The 17,292-nt window shown below is 42.4% G+C and overlaps 3 protein-coding genes across 8 annotated transcripts in view; 1 reads left to right on the forward strand and 2 right to left on the reverse strand.

Annotated features, from left to right (window-relative positions):
- LOC126067332 (uncharacterized) overlaps window positions 1-12,784 on the reverse strand; it is a 29,804-nt gene extending 17,020 nt beyond the window's left edge. The window contains exons 1-2 of the mRNA XM_049869133.1: window positions 12,272-12,784; window positions 7,252-7,302 (exon numbers count right to left, since the gene is read on the reverse strand). Coding sequence (XP_049725090.1) covers window positions 7,252-7,302; window positions 12,272-12,784 — 564 coding nt within the window. The remainder of the gene's footprint in view (window positions 1-7,251; window positions 7,303-12,271) is intronic.
- SCAND1 (SCAN domain containing 1) lies at window positions 12,582-14,683 on the forward strand. Its single transcript, XM_049868736.1, has one exon. The coding sequence runs from the start codon at window positions 12,783-12,785 to the stop codon at window positions 13,329-13,331; it is 549 nt and encodes a 182-aa protein (XP_049724693.1). The 5' UTR covers window positions 12,582-12,782; the 3' UTR covers window positions 13,332-14,683.
- A 29-nt stretch (window positions 14,684-14,712) lies between these two features.
- The window catches only part of PHF20 (PHD finger protein 20), a 147,156-nt gene continuing 144,576 nt past the window's right edge, over window positions 14,713-17,292 (reverse strand). For all 6 annotated transcript variants that reach the window (XM_049868735.1, XM_049868734.1, XM_049868729.1 and 3 more), the window contains one exon: window positions 14,713-17,247. In XM_049868735.1, the coding sequence (XP_049724692.1) occupies window positions 17,105-17,247 (143 nt within the window). In that variant the 3' untranslated portion in view covers window positions 14,713-17,104. The remainder of the gene's footprint in view (window positions 17,248-17,292) is intronic.

Raw genomic sequence — 17,292 nt, forward strand, 5'->3', positions numbered from 1 at the left:
AGTCTTTTTTGAGCAGGGTATTGTTCAGTTTCCAACTATTTGATTTCTTTTCCCTGATTTTTCTGTTATTGATTTCCACTTTTATGGCCTTGTGGTCTGAGAAGATGCTTTGTAATATTTCGATGTTTTGGATTCTGCAAAGGTTTGTTTTATGACCTAATATGTGATCTATTCTAGAGAATGTTCCATGTGCACTAGGAAAAAAGTATACTTTGCAGCTGTTGGGTGGAGTGTTCTGTATAAGTCTATGAGGTCAAGTTGGTTGATTGTAGCAATTAGGTCTTCCCTGTCTCTATTGAGCTTCTTACTGGAAGTCCTATCCTTCTCTGAAAGTGGTGTGTTGAAGTCTCCTAGTATAATTGTGATGGTGTCTATCTCACTTTTCAGTTCTGTTAAAGTTTGTTGTATGTATCTTGCAGGCCTGTCATTGGGTGCATAAATATTTAATATGGTTTTATCTTCCTGGTAAATTGTGCCTTTAATTATTATGTAGTGTCCTTCTTTATCCTTTGTGGTGGATTTAACTTTAAAGTCTATTTTGTCAGAAATTAATATTGCCACTCCTGCTCTTTTTTGATTGCTGTTTGCTTGATATGTTTTTTTCCATCCTTAAGAGTTTTAGTTTGTTTGTGTCTCTAAGTCTAAGATGTGTCTCTTGTAGGCAGCATATAGACAGATCGTGTTTCTTTTTCCAGTCTGAGACTCTCTGTCTCTTTATTGGTGCATTTAGTCCATTTACATTCAGCGTAATTAAAGATGAGTTTAGTGCTGTCATCTTGATGCGTTTTTGTGTGTGTTGTTGACAATTTCATTTTTCCACTTACTTTTTTGTGCTGAGAAGTTTTTCTTTGTAAATTGTGTGTTCCTCATTTTCATAGTAGTTGAATTTGTTTGCTGAGTTGTTATGTTTTTCCTGGTTTTTATTTTGAATTATGGAATTCTTAGACCTCTTTGTGGTTACCTTAATATTTACCCCTATTTTTCTAAGTAAAAACCTAACTTGTCTTATCCTATATCGCCTTGTTTTCCTCTCCATATGGAAGATCTATGCCTCCTGTATTTAGTCCTTCTTTTTGATTATTGTGATCTTTTACATAATGACTTCAATGATTCCCCATTTTGAGTATTTTTTTCTTTTTAAAATTAATCTTAATTTGTTTTTGTGATTTCCCTATTTCAGTTGATATCAGGATGTTCTGTTCTGTGACCTTGTGTTGTGCTGGTATCTGATATTATTGATTTTCTTACCAAACAATTTCCTTTAGTAATTCTTGCAGGTTTGGTTTGGTTTGTGCAAATTCTCTAAGCTTGTGTTTATCTGTAAATGTTTTAATTTCACCTTCATATTTGAGAGAGAGTTTTGCTGGATATATATATATATATATTTTTTTATGATCTTTGGCTGGCAGTTTTTCTCCTTCAGTGCTCTATACATGTCATCCCATTGCCTTCTTGACTGCATGGTTTCTGCTGAGTAGTCTGAACTTATTCTTATTGATTCTCCTTTACAGGAGACTTTTCTTTTATCCCTGGCTGCTTTTAAAATTTTCTCTTTATCTTTGGTTTTGGCAAGTTTGATGATAATATGCCTTGGTGATTTTCTTTTTGGATCAGTCTTATATGGGGTTCGGTGAGCATCTTGGATGGATATCCTTTCATCTTTTATGATGCCAGGGAAGTTTTCTGCCAACAGATCTTCAACTATTCTCTCTGTATTTTCTGTTATCCCTCCCTGTTCTGGAACTCCAATCACATGCAAGTTATTCTTCTTGATAGAGTCCCACATGATTCTTAGGGTTTCTTCATTTTTTAAAATTCTTTTATCTGATTTTTCTTCAACTATATAGGAGTCAATTGCCTTATCCTCCAACTCCCCCACTCTGCATTCCAGTTGCTCGATTCTGCTCCTCTGACTTCCTATTGAGTTTTCTAACTCCGTAAGTTTACTGTTAATCTTTTGGATTTCTGAATGCTGTCTCTCTATGGATTCTGGCAGCTTATTAATTTTTCCACTATGTTCTTGAATAATCTTTTTGATTTCTTCAACTGCTTTATCAGTGTGTTCCTTGGCTTTTTCTGTAGATTGCCTTATTTCATTTCTGAGGTCATCCCTGATGTCTTGAAGCATTCTGTATATCAGTTTTTTATATTCTGCATCTGGCAATTCCAGGATTGTATCTTCATTTGGGAAAGATTTTGATTCTTTAATTTGGGGAGTTGTAGAAGCAATCATGGTCTGCTTCTTTATGTGGTTTGATATCGACTGCTGTCTCTAAGCCATCTATAAGATATTGTAATGATTTATTTTATATTTGTTCACTGAGTGTTATCTTGTTTTGTTTTCTTTCAATATACGCAGATGGGCTACTAGATTCCTCTGTCTTGATTGTTCCAGCCTTTGAATCACTTATGTCCTATTACCAGCTGGTTTGGGCCAAACAGGCCAATTTTTAAAATGTGCAAAAGATTTAACACTTTACCAAAGAAGATATATTGGAAGCAAAAAAGTATATGAAAAGACGCTCAACACCTTTAGTTATTAAAAAATTTTAAATTAAAACCAAAATGAGATACCACTACACATTCATCCCAACAGTTGTTGTTAGGTGCTGCCCATTGAGTCGGTTCCAACTCATAGTGACCCTATGTACCACAGAATGAAAGCCTTATGAATAGCAGCAGAACAGCATTTATTCCATTGGCTTTTTAAAAATCTGAGAATACCAAATGCCGGTGAGGATACAGAGCAACTAAAACTCTCATACGTTGCTGAGCCCTGAATTCTACCCTGACTTGTACTTTCCTTCTCTGAACTTTAGTTTGTACATTTGTGAAGTAAAGGGGTTGTACTAAGGTTCTATGAATCAAATGCATTTCTACAGAAAGCAAGGTGGTAATATATATAAAAAGATTTCATTCATTAATTTCTGTTCTGGAAATACAGCCTAAGGAAATACAGGTATCCCTTGCTATTCAAACCCTTGCTATCAGAACTCTAGCTTTTCAAATTCAGAAACCAAATAGATGTGATAACAACAGACAATTGTATTACAAAATACAAAAAAAGCTTTAAGCACTAAATGTGTCACTTTGTTATTTTAATAATGGAAAATTAGAAACAATCTAAATATTCAGCAATAAGGAAAACATTCTTTACAGTGCATTCAGAATGAGTCTCCTAAAACAACTCCTGATCACATCCCTCCTCTGCTTAAATCATTCCACAGCTTCCTTTGGTTTCCAGGTTAAACCTGGGTTTCAATTCCAAGTGTGCCATTTATTGGCTGAACTTGAGAAAACTAATTAATCTCTCGAGACCTCAATTTCTCTCCTGTAAATAAAGTGTCCTGTACATGCAGATGCTCAAAATGGCTAATAATAGTGATGATGATAATAGCAATGCCTGTGACTTTTTTAATATCATATACTAGAACTTACACATTCAAATAAGTATTATCCCTTTCATAATTATTACCATTTAAAAGGATTACTAAATGCATACTTTGTGCCAGACCCTGAACCAATTCTCTTATGTATATATTTCCTCATTGACTTTACGGAGCCATCCTGTGTAGTAGTTCTTATTCTCAGACTAAGAAAGATTATATGACTTACCCAAGACCACATTATAAAAAAATTCATAGCAGGTTTATTTGTAATATTCCCAAATTGGAAACAATCCAAATATCCCTCAACAGGTGATGGCTCAACAAACTGCGGTACATCTACACCATGGAATACTACTCAGCAATAAAAAGGAGCCAGCTATGTATTGATATACTCCCTGCATGAATCTCCAGGGAATTACGCTGAATGAATAAAGCCAATCCCAAAAGACTGTATGATTCCATATATACAACATTCTCAAAACGACAAAATTACAGAGATGGAGGACAGATTAGTTGTAGCCAGGAGATAAGGACGGAGGGAAGGAGAGGGGAGGGGAACGGATGTAATTATAAAGAGGCACCACGAAAAATGTGCTGATCAAACAGTTCTACGTCTTGATTGTGGTGGTAGTTGCATGTATCTACACATGTGATAAAATTGCATACACCTCTACACACACACATACACACAAGTACATGTGAAATCTGAACAAGGTCTGTGAATTCTACCAATGTTTTGATATTGTACTGTAGTTAAGGAAAGATGTTAACATTGGGGAAATTGGGTGAAAGGTACATGAGACTTCTCTGTACTATTTTTACAACTTCCTGTAAATTTGCCTTCAGTATGGATTGCACCTCAACATAAAGAAAACAAAAATCCTCACAACTGGACCCATGAGCAACATCATGATAAACAGAGAAAAGGTTGAAGTTGTCAAGGATTTCATTTTACTTGGATCCACAATCAACAGCCATGGAAGCAGCAGTCAAGAAATCAAGAGACACATTGCATTGGGTAAATCTGCTGCAAAGGACCTCTTTAAAGTGTTGAAGAGCAAAGATGTCACCCTGAAGACTAAGGTGCGCCTGACCCAAGCCATGGTATTTTCAATTGCATCATATGCATGTGAAAGCTGGACAAAGAATAAGGAAGACCGAAGAAGAACTGACACCTTTGAATTGTGGTGGCGACGAAGAATATTGAATATACCATGGACTGCCGAAAGAAAGAACAAATCTGTCTTAGAAGAAGTACAACCAGAATGCTCCTTAGAAGCAAGGATGGCAAGACTGCATCTTACATACTTTGGACATGTTGTCAGGAGGGATCAGTCCCTGGAGAAGGACATCATGCTTGGCAGAGTACAGGGTCAGTGGTCAATGAGGTGGATTGACACAGTGGCTGCAACAATGAGCTCAAGCATAACAATGATTGTAAGGGTGGCGCAGGACCGGGCAGTGTTTCGTTCTGTTGTGCATAGGGTCGCTATGAGTCAGAACCGACTCGACGGCACCTAACAACAACAACACAATAACAACAACCTGTAAATTTATAATTATTTCAAAATAAAAAGCTAAAAAAAAAAAAGAGTATTCATGCTTCTTTTCCACAACAGCATGCCATCAAAAGACACAATGTCACTGACTGAAAGAGCCTGAGAATTGTATTAGAGCTCTCCTTTCACAGGGATGGACCGCAATCCACCGCAGGCCCTGTGCTGGAAGCTAAGTGATAGTGATTTATGATAAGAGATGGGATGATTCATGATCTCTTCCCATGTGAGCACCCATCCAGTGATAATACAAAGGCCTAATATGATCCGAAGCTCCCTGGTGATCTAGTGGTAAGGATTTGGCGTTCTCATGCCCTCAGCCAGAATTCAACTCCCAGTCAGGGAACAATATCCTCTTGGAAACCCTGGTGGCACAATAGTTAAGAGCTCAGGCTGCTACCCACGGGGTCGGCAGTTTGAATGTACCAGCTGCTCCTTGGAAACTCTATGGGGCAGCTCTACGCTGTCCTATAGGGTCGCCATGAGTCAGAATTAACTCAAAGGCAATGGGTTTTTGGGTAATATGATCTGAGCACTGAACTAGGAGTCATAAGAATTCCAAATTGCTTTGGATTCTTTTTGTCTGATATTAGAATCTGGCCCCTGCTTTGTGTTAGCATTTTCTGATATATCTTTGACCCTCATTTTACTTTTATTCATCTGGGGGCATTTTGTTCTAAGTGGTTTCCTTGTTACCAAGCATCTCACTGGATTTTGCATTTTGACCCATTTTCCAGGTTTATATCTCAATTGGGAAGTTTTATACATATGCGTGGAAAGATGCTCATTCCATATGGTGAAGTAAGACAACAGGTTACAAAACAGCATATTTAGTATCAGCTCAAACATGTAGGAGAAAATCCCAAATTGTGTGCATGTGTGTGTGTATGCATTCATACATATATCAAACACTTGTTGTTGCTTTTGTTGTTAGGTGCCATCGAGTCTATTTCAAGTCATTGCGAACCCATGTGGCAGAGTAGAACTGCCCCATAGGGCATTCTAGGCTGTGATCTTTATAGGTGCAGATTGGCAGGTCTTTTCTTCCAGGGAGCTGCCGGGTAGGTTCAAACTTCCAACCTTTCTGTTAGCAGACGAGTGATTAACCATTTCACCTGCCACCAGGACTCCTTATATCAAATACTTAACTATGCTTATTTCTGTGTGGTTTGTGTTTTATTGCTTTTTGCTTAGACATACTTTCTAATGAACACATTATTTGTGTCACACACACACCAACAATTGAAGATTTTTAAAAATAAGATTCAATAAAATAATGTGTAACCAGCTTATGAGGGCATTGAGGGCACTTAAATTTTTTTTTTTTTTAACATTTTATTGTGGCTTGGGTGAAAGTTTACAGCATAAATTAGTTTCCCGTTCAATAATCTGTACACATTTTGTGTCATCACATTAGTTGCTATCCTCTCTATGCGTCAGCATTTTACCCACTTCCTCCCTGGGTTCCCCATTTGCCCATCTTTCCTGCCCATCCCTGCCTTCTGTACTTTGTTTTTGGTCAAATGCTGCCCATTTGGTCTTGTGTGGTTGATTTTTCTGAGAAGCATGTTCCTCACGGGTGTTACTGTTTACTTCGTAGGCCAGTCTATTGTTTGGCTGAAAGGTGATTTCCTGAAAGGTGATTTCTGGGAGTGGGCTCAGTTCCAGGTCTGGAGGTGTCTAAGGGCCATAATCTTGGGGGTTCCACCAGTTTCCATCAGACCAGTAAGTCTGGTCTTTTTTATGAATTTGAATTTTGTTCTACATTTTTCTCCCACTCTGTCCAGGACTTTCTACTGTGATCCCTACCAGAGCAGTAGGTAGTGGTAGCTGGGCACCATCTAGCTCTTCTGGTCTCAAGCTAGTGGAGGCTACGGTTCAGTGGTCCATTGGTCCTCTGGATTAATTGTTTCCCTGAGACTCTGATTTTCTTCGCCCTTCTTTGTTCCAGACAGGAAGAGACCAGTAGTTGTATCTTAGATGGCCACTTGTAAGCTTTTAAGACCCCAGTCACTATTCACCAAAGTAGGATGTAAAACATTGCTTTTATGGACTGTGTTACACCAATTGACCTAGATATCCCCCGAGACTATGGTCCTAAGTGCTCAAGCGAAGTGACTCAGTCCCTCAAGGTGTTTGGTTATGACTAAGAAGCTTATGTAACCGAAGGACACTTGAACTCTTGATGAAAGAACTATAAAAAAGAAATGGAAACTTCAAATTACCTCTAGGTCTCTTGGCCAGATGAATAAAATGGCAATAATTATAAATGAAGAAAAAACATCTGTTCTCATGGAACTACTTACAAAGCTTTTGATTTTGGCCCATTCCGTCTCTTGGTGTTTTGATTCCTTAATCTGCAAAATTCAGAAGAATGGAATATACATCAATATATATTCTAAACTTAACATAGGGTCTCTGGATGGGTTTAAGTATATCTGTAAATTACCCAAAGTTATATGCAGAAATGTGTTAAGTGCATCTCTCTTCTAGGGAGAGGTATTATAACTTTTCAGAATCTGGGGGTTTACTGCCCCACAAAGGATTAAGAATAACAGAATTGGATTTTTTTTTAATTTGATCTCTAAGGCTGCTTCTGGCCAAACATTCCGTGATTTTAATAGATCTCTAAGATCGATTACATGTAATAGATCCTAGGTCCCTCCTTCCATCTCTAATATTTCATGATTCTAACAGAGATGAAGAAATGGACTAGAGATCTAACATTCCATGATTCCAAGTACCACAAGAGTTCATTCTTTTTCACAAGAGGACACGGACTAAATTTTTCAACATGGAATTCTAGGCTGTTTATGACTTGGCCACCACCAACCTTCCAACCATCTCTCTCACCCCTCCTCAGACCTCAGCCACTACCCTGTCTAGCCTGCAGCTTCCACAAAGTTTTGCTACCACTCACTTGTGCCTTTGTACAGTCAGGCACAGTGCCTTCTACCTGGAATGCTCCCTAACTCCAACCTTTTTCTTCTTGAGTCTCAGCTTAAAGGCCCCCTCCCCTGTGAAGCCTCCCATGCCTCCTCACCCTTGCAGAAGCAGTTGGTGGGCTCCCTTTGCACTGAACACCGACTGCCTGTTAACACACAGGGAATAGGACTGTTGGTTTGCTCAGCAAACCCAACTGCCTAAGGACCAGGCAAGGGAAGTAAAGGTTTAAAGTCAATAGATATAAAAAACATTAGTCGGCCACAACCGATGACTGCCCTGACAGGGAGCACAACAGAGAACTCCTGAGGGAGCAGGAGATCAGTGGGATGCAGACCCCAAATTCTCACAAAAAGACCATACTTAATGGTCTGACTGAGACTAGAGGAATCCCGGCGGTCATGGTCCCCAAACCTTCTGTTGGCCCAGGACAGGAACCATTCCCAAAGACAACTCATCATACATGGAAGGGACTGGACAGTGGGTAGGAGAGAGATGCTGATGAAGAGTGAGCTATTTGTATCAGGTGGACACTTGAGACTGTGTTGGCATCTCCTGTCTGGAGGGGGGATGGGAGGGTAGAGAGAGTTGGAAGCTGGCAAAATTGTCACGAAAGGAGAGACTCGAAGGGCCGACTCATTAGGGGGACAGCAAGTGGGAGTACGGAGTAAGGTGTATATAAACTTATATGTGACAGTTTGACTTGACTTGTAAATGTTCACTTGAAGCTCAATAAAAGTTAATTAAAAAAAAAAAATTAGCCCTGTATTTTCCCACCTGTTATGGATTGAATTGTGTCTCCCCAAAATATATACTGAAATCCTAATCCCTTTCTTTCCAAGTATGTGTAAATATGATCCTGTTTGGAAATAGGGGTTTTCTTTTGTTATGTTAATGAAATCATTGGGGAGTAGGGTAAATCCTAAATCTAATCCCTTTTGAGTGGTGTCTTATAAAAAGAGCAGAATCGACACACACACACACACACACACAGGGGAACAGACCATGTAAGTAACTGTCCACAAGCTAAGGAATGCCAAGAAACACCAACGAATACCCAAGGCTACTGACATGGCGGGGATGCTGATGTCCTGCTTTGGACATCTAGCCTCCATAGCTGTGAGACAATAAATTTCTGTTCTTTAAACCACCCATTTGTGGTATTTTTGTTACAGCAGCACTAGATAACTAAGCCACCACCTCTGAGAAAACAAAAATATCAGCTGTGAGGAAAAACAACAACCTCAGAGCAATAATAAATGTAAGCATTCTGTTTCAGGGAACAATAGGAAGTGGTGGGGATTGAGGCCAACTGGAACACAGTATCTTGTCTATAGGAAGGAAACTCTACTCTGCTCCATCTGATTGTTGACCTGCAGGAATGTAGGTCCAGTGTGGCCAGCTCTTCCACTTTTTCAAGGAAAGCAGGAAATCCAGACTTGTATGTGAAATCACCTAACTTTTATATGTCAATAGCTGATTTTAAAATAATTAAAAGCCTATTTTGATAACTTTCAGGAGCCCTGGTGGCACAGTGGTTAAGTGCTTGGCTGCTAACTGAAAGGTTGGTGGTTTGAACCTACCAGTCGCCCCATGGGAGAAAGATGTGGTAGTCTGCTCCCATAAAGATTTACAGCCTTGGAAACCCTATGGGGCAGTTCTACTGTGTCCCATAGGGTTGCTAGGGGTCAGAATCAATGACAATGAGTTTGGTTGGGTTTTGGTATGATGATTTTCAAGGTTTTCAGGCTGTGGAAACTGAGGACTGACTTCTACCTATCCGAGGGAGCACATCCTATGGGAGGGTCACTGGTGTGTTGGCTGTTAAACATGTCTACGCATACTGCAAAGAGCTTCCAGGGTTATACAGAGCTTTTCAGATAGGCCCCTGTCCTTCTCTGGGCTTGTTTCTCAATCTGTGAAACGGGGATTCAAATCCTGTTTGTGAGTTGGCTGTCAAACAGAATACAAGAGAAATGCAAATCAAAACTACAATGAGATACCATCTCACCCTAACAAGGCTAGCCCTAATCCAAAAACACAAAATAATAAATGTTGGGGAGGTTATGGAGAGACTGGAACACTTTGCACTGCTGGTGGGAATATAAAATGGTACAACCACTTTGGAAATAGATTTGGCGCTTCCTAAAAAATCTAGAAATAGAATGATATGACCCAGCAACCACACTCCTTGGAATACATCCTAGAGAAATAAGAGTCATCACATGACTAGGTATATGCATACCCGTGTTCACTGCAGCACTGTTCACAACAGCAAAAAGATGGAAACAACCTAGGTGCCCATCAACAGACGAATGGATAAACAAATTATGGTACACACACAATGGAATACTACACAACAATAAAGAACAATGATGAATCCGCAAAACTTATCACTACATGGATGAATCTAGAAGGCATTATGCTGAGTAAAAGTAGTCAGTCACAATAGGACAAATATTGTATGAGACCACTATTATAAGAACTCAAGACAAGGTTGAAACACAAGAAAACATTCTTTGATGGTTACAAGGGTGGGGAGGAAGGGAGAAGGGGATTCACTAACTAGATAGTAGACAAGAATTACCTTAGGTGAAGTGAGGGACAACACACAATACAGGGGAAATCAGCAGAACCGGACCAAAGCAAAGAAGTTTCCTGAACACAACCAAACATTCGAGGGACAGAGTAGCAGGGGTTGGGGTCTGAGGACCATAGTTTCAGGGGACATCTAGGTCAACTGGCATGACAAAGTTTATTAAAATGTTCTGCATCCCACCTCGGTGAGTGGTGTCTGGAGCCTTAAAAGTTTGTGAACAGCCATCTGAGATGTATCAATTGATCCCAATCCACTTAGACCAGAGGAGAATGAAGAAAACCAAAGACATAGGGAAAATATTAGCCCAAGAGACAAAAGGGCCACATAAACCAGAGACTCCATCAACCTGAGACCAGAAGAACTAGGTAGTACCTGGTTACCACCAACAACCACCCTGACAGGAAACACAATAGAAAGTCCCTGACAGAGCAGGAGAAAAGTGTGGAGCAGAACTCAAATTCTAGTAAAAAGACCAGAGTTAAGGGTCTGAGACTGGAGGAACCCTCGAAGCCAGGGCCCTCGGATGCTCTGTTAACCCAGAACTAAAACCACTCCCCAAGCCCACTCTTCAGACAAAGAGGAGACCGGACTATAAAACAGAAAATAATACTTGTGAAGAGTATGCTTCTTAGTCCAAGCAGATACAGGAGACCAAACGGGTGGCTCCTGTCCAGAGGCAGGATGAGAAGGCACGAATGGACAGGAGCTGGTTGGATGGACATGGGAAACCCAGGGTGGAAAGGGGGAGTGTGCTGTCACATTACAGGGATTTCAACTAGTTACATAACAATATGTGTATAAATTTTTGTATGAAAATTAACTTGAGCTGTAAACTTTCACCTAAAGCACAATAACAAATAAAATATTAAAAAAAAAAAAAAAACAGAATACCATTTACTGAAGGGTTTTCAGAGCTAGGTGCTTTTTACCTGCCTCATCTCACTGAATTCTCAGCGTATCCTTTATGAGGTAAATTCTATTACATCCACATTTTACAGATAAGAAAACTGTAGCTCAGAGATAGCAGTCTACCAAACACTCAAAAAGCCCTTTCTTTCCAAGTGCTTACTCAGTTAATCCAACAACTCTGAGAGGTAGGTGCTATTACTGCCTGAGGCCACAAAGCGAATAAACTCTGCAATGGGTACTGTACCAAGGCATCTTAGCCTTAAGTCTGCTCAGTGCTGGGGAACAGAAATTTTGTAGTAGCCAAAAGCAAAAAGAAACAGGTGAAATTAATTTTAATAACGTTTTTTATTTGACCTAATATATGCAAAATACTATAACTTCAACCTGTAATCAATATAAACTTATTCATACATTTTATATTATGTTTTCGTACTAAATCTTTGAAATCCAGGCTTTTACATTACAACACATCTCAATTGGGTCGAACTACATTTCAAGCGCTCAGTACACACATGAGGCTGTTGGCCACGCCGTGGGGCAAGGCATTTACAGTCCAAGCCAAGCCCGCAGAGGACACGCAGTGTGTTGAGAATCTTACACACGTTGTATCTGTCATTCTCGCATTGAGACAGGTGTCACGCCCTCCTTGTTTGATGGTTGAAGGATTTAGGAGTGAAGGATGCATGCCGGTGAGTGGGGAGGTCCAGACTCGAAACCGCACAGCCGCCCCGGAGCCAGGCCCTCCCCAGCGCCCCGCCTGCTGTGCTGCACCGCTTTACCCGAGCCAGGTGCCAGCCCCGGAGAACCCATGGCTCCCTATCATCCTAACTAGGGTCCAGTGAGGAGGAGCGCCCTTGGGGCCAGGGGCGGGTCACCTGAAAGATGAAGTGGTCAAGGAAGCTAAGGAGCCCAGTCGAGGAGTACACCTCGTCACCTCCGGGGTGCTCCTTCTTTACTTTCTCTTCCTCCTTTCCCGCCTCCTCCTCCTTTTCTTCCTCCTCTTGAAACGGGTGCTCCGAAGAGCCATTATCGGACTCAGGTTCCCACACGCTTAGATTGTCTTGCGGCTCCACGACCTCAGCGTCTTCCTGAAGTAAGTCGCTAGGGGGCGACTCTCCCTCGAGCAGCGACGTGGCTTCCCAGCTCTCGAGCGCCGACCTGATCATAGAGAAGCCTGAAGACTTCCGCTTCCGGCCACTCGTGGCGCCTCGCTGGTGCAGGTAGGCTTCCTGCGCTGCCAGGCCGTCCCCCGTCCGCCTCTGTCTAGGGTCGCGCGGCCCCTGCCCTTTAGTCGGGAACGTTCCTCCCCTCCCCCCGCCCCAGCCCTGCGCAGACGCAGTGCTGAGCCCATAGCTGCCGGACAGAGTGACGTGCGGAGCCGGAGTCATGGCAGCAACGGAGGAGAGCTTGGCGACCACCGGGCCGTCTGGGAGCCCCGCAGCGCCTCCGGAGGAACAGGATGGAGCCGGCCCGACGTCGGACCCGGAACGTAACTCCGCAGGTTCCTTTTCGATTCCAGAGGCCTCACCGCCTGTCCCCGAACCCTCCAGCCCCCACGCCGCGGTCCCCGAGGCGATCCCTACGCCTCCCGAGGCAGCTTCCGCAGCCCTGGAGCTGCCCGCTGGGCCCGCGCCCCTGGGCTTTGCTCCTCTGGTCGACGCCGCTCCGCGCTCGCCCCCGAGCCCTGGATGCTCCCGACCCGGCCCCGAGACGTTCCGCCAGCGCTTCCGGCAGTTCCGATACCAGGACGCGGCGGGCCCGCGGGAGGCGTTCCGGCAGCTGCGGGAGCTTTCCCGCCAGTGGCTGCGGCCCGACATCCGCACCAAGGAGCAGATCGTGGAGATGCTGGTGCAGGAGCAGCTGCTCGCCATCCTGCCCGAGGCAGCACGGGCCCGGCGGCGGGGCCGCCGCACCGATGTGCGCATCACGGGCTGAGCGGCGGAGCTGAGGGCGGCTGAGCTGAGGACGGCTGCGCCGCTCTGTGTGGCCTGGGGCCACGATCGGATCCGGGGCCCTGAGCCTGGCTCCCCACTCCGCGTTAATGAAAAACGTGTTTTGGCAGCTCCTGTAGTCTGATGTGCCTCTTTCGTTCGCCCTTTACTGAGTTTATGTTCCCAATCCTATTTCCCACCTCCTTTCTGGCTGATGACAAAACCAAGTCGGGAGCCTAGGAGGGTAAGGCCTTTGCTTCTTATTCCCTGGGCCATTGTTGGCTTTTGTGGGACTCTTACGTGTGGGCTGGATCTGGGTCGATCCCTCCACCGTATCTGGAAGTTTTTTTCCTGTGCTCTAAAGGGTCTCTTTTGCCTTTCCTTTGTTTAGTGGGAGGCTACATAATCAGAGTTACCAGGCTCTGGAGTCCCGCTGCCTGGGTTCCATTTCCACCTCTACCTCTTAGAAGCTAGAATCTAATTTTGTTTTCCCATCTGCAAAGATAGATGAGAGTGATAGGTCCTGCCTCAGAGGTAGCTGTGGAATCCTGCGGGCAAAGTAGTTGGCTGTTAAATGGTTATCTGCCATATCTTTATGCCAATACAGGCACCAACTTATTCTGTTCTACCCTTTGGACAAAGGCTTCCCAGAAGGCCCGTGCTATTGGGCTATTTAAATGTGAAGTGTTTTTTTCCCAGCCCCGCCCCCCCACCCCACCCCAGACTCTGGACAGTTGCTTTGTGCCTCCAGACTCCCTCACCTCCTTCCTTGCAAATTTTAAACTCTGGTAAGATTTAAGAACCAAAACTGGTGTGAACCAGTGGGTTATTTAAATTGCCGGAGCTACTTATTTTAATGAGTGTCTCTACAACTGGCTCCCTTTTTTAAAATACGTGTGATTATTTAGAAAGGGAAGAAGGAATTTGGTGAGTAATTGGGAAGCTCTGCTCTGAAATCTTAAAAACTATTCTTATTTGTTCCCTAAGGCTTCTGCCCACCCAGGATGAAGTTAAATAGGGTCTATGGGCAGGTTGGACTAGTCCCAAAAGGGTCTAGTTGCAATGGGTGCCATCTCTTAATACCATGAAGGCCAGACCAATCCCTGCACTGCTTTCAACAATCACAATCTAATAATCCTGCAGCTAGTACCACAAAGCATGAGCCAGACTGAGCTAGAGGCTGGTTGTGGGGCATTCTGCTTTTGAATATTAGAAAGTCATTTTAAAGTATTTGCATACTTTCTTGGGATCTTGAGCTTGCATCTGCCTCCCTGCAAAAAATAAATCTGTTTAGAATGTAAAAGCAGAGTTTTATAAGGTGATACAGAAAAGTAATGCACATTAAAAAGTGAAAATCTTTATAATTCAATAACATTTAACTGATAAACAGCAACAAAAACCTGTTTTATTTTTTCCAAATACAGAAGTTTGCATGTTTTGCAAATATTGCTTCAAAGCAACATTACATTTCTATATACAGCGCCTTCTGTTCTAACAGCGCGTAAACATAGGTATGTATCCACAGTGCAATGTTGGCTCATCAAGGGTCCACCTTGCATACACTCATCACTTAAAATGGTTAGTCAAAGCAGAACTGTTTTTAACCAAGGCAATTTTTGTAGGTGGATATTTTTCACGAAAAAAACAAAACTTAGGTAGTGCACATGTGTCTAAATGGTAACAGTAATGTTTGCAATTAACAGTTTCCAGTGCTCCAACTTGGGTTAGTTCATCTTGACCTAGGATTTGGGGATCAGGCCCCTCAACATGGCTTTAAATTAGGGAAGCACACTGAGGTCAGAACTTGGAGAGTCCTCCCTGCTTCCCTAAGGACAAAAGTCACACTGGATGAAATGGAATTAGTTCCTTTATAAAACTTAAACGATGAACCCATAATGGCCACGTGGCAAAATTAGGGTAATTCAGTTTGTTTTTATCTTTGAAAAAGATATGAAATTGACTACCTTAAAAGTTACAGCTTCCTCAGATGTGATATTCAAATGTATTTTCACAAAAGAAAGATCAGTAATCTAATAATACAACCAGTTGTCATACCTCACAGTTGTGGCTACAGAAAATCATCCTGGTTCTTCCTTTCTCAGATGAGTATCATGAGAGTTCTTAAAACATGCTGTCTGGTTAATTAGCCAAAAACAAAGGGCACGTGCTCTCTTGAGTGCGTCTTTCCACACCAGAAACACCTGCGTTAGCATGGGAAACAGCTTCCTATAGAGAAACTGTCAGGTTTATCCCAGACGTTACAGCCGCAAGTATCCCCCCGATAAGCTACAGCAGGTCAATTTATACTTGCCCGATAATTCATTTTATACTAAATGGTGAACAACTCACTAGACAGTAGTCCCTGAAACAGATCTTAATACAGAGGGTTTCACGACAACAGGTGCCTTACAGCCTAATCGTCCCAAAGGTTCCTGGAGGTACTGTCACTGCTATGAGATACTGGCTACTTCACGTTTACATAGTAAATATTTGCAGCGTATAACATTACAGATTCATAAACCCATAATTGTGAATGTTAATGGACAACTGTGCTTTGATTTTTGCCTTTAGTCATAAGAAAACTAAATAGTGTAACGGGTACTCCTCAAAGCATGGAACATCTTTCACTTTGCCTACTAGAAAAATAAAATACAGCAATTACATGTGGAACCGTAACCTGCAAAGTAACATAAATATTGTCTCAAAAGGCACAAACATGTTGTACCTGGACCTCAAGCAGCATCATCACCTTGATCTCACAAAATACAAACAGGTAATTTAAAGTGTTAAAGTGTATTAACAAAACAATTCTGAAAACGCTGACTACTGAACATTCTCTCCCCTCCTGGGAGAAAAGCGGCACAAGTAGAATCTTTGAAGTTTGTTTACAACAATATAAAATAAAGTTAATTCCCCAAACCACATTCTTTGTAACAAATCTTTACAGTGAAAGAGTTCAAAATTTTGGGAAACATTTTTTGGACATTAAATACAACTGGGAAGCTGTCAATATTAAGAAGTGAGTAGAAAATGATGTCCTTTAGGTTCCAGACCCTGCCTGCTTCAGTTTGGAATTCGTCCTAGATTTTTATTACAATGAGATTCTAGTTTCTCCACAGGCTATATGGGCTCTGCTACAAAAAACAACCCAGCCAACTCTGGGGTGAAAGCATACAAAACTTGTCCCCGGTACCATGAAGTCATGCAAGAGAGGTGGTGAGAAAAGTGTAGAGTCCTAATGAGATGGTAGGGCAGCCACGGCCTCTGCTCCTGCCCAACCGCCACAGAACGGTGAAGTCCCAACACTTCCATGAAATTGGAAATGATGCCCGCTGACTAAACACCATGCCAGGCAGAAACTGGAAGGGTTGGCATGTGTCCCAACCTGACGGGAAAGTCAATTAAATAAGCTGCAAATTGAATTTACAACTGTTTTCAACTAAACTTTTTTTTGGCTCTCATTCCATTTACCATCAGTGGCACGATTTCAAGTGACGTTTGTGCAAAAAGACTCGCTCTTCATTCGAGGATGTGCACAGAAAAAGGGAATCCCAAGAGTCTTATTTGCTACCTTCTTGGTAGGCTTCGAGATCAGAGTGCCCTGTCCTCCAGCATCCAAAATGGCCTCTGTCCAATGTCCATCACACCCCTGCCCAGATCCCTGAAGTCTGTTGGTGTCACGTGCATTCAGCATGCTAGGTTTATTTATTTAAATATGTGAAGCTTCTCCTGCAGGCGCCACAGGATTGTGCCCCCATTAGTTTTGGGTGCCCAGTTTCATGATGAGCAGCAGAGGGCAATCTGCTGCACCTTGCCCAGGTCCGTCAACAGCTGCTTGATGCAATGCTTGAGCTGCGGTAGCCTGGCCAATGGCTCTGGGGGTTCCAGTTCCCCAGTATAGTCCAGCCAGCTCTCCAACACTGTTGGCAGAAGAGAGAGAAACAAGACCCAATGAGCTCCTAACA

The sequence above is a fragment of the Elephas maximus genome, chromosome 25, assembly GCF_024166365.1.
Source record: "Elephas maximus indicus isolate mEleMax1 chromosome 25, mEleMax1 primary haplotype, whole genome shotgun sequence".
NCBI lineage: Eukaryota > Metazoa > Chordata > Mammalia > Proboscidea > Elephantidae > Elephas > Elephas maximus.

What these genes read in the sequence shown, in the direction of transcription:
- SCAND1 (XM_049868736.1), top strand. Translation starts at nt 12,783, where the DNA reads ATGGCAGCAACGGAGGAGAGCTTGGCGACCACCGGGCCGTCTGGGAGC.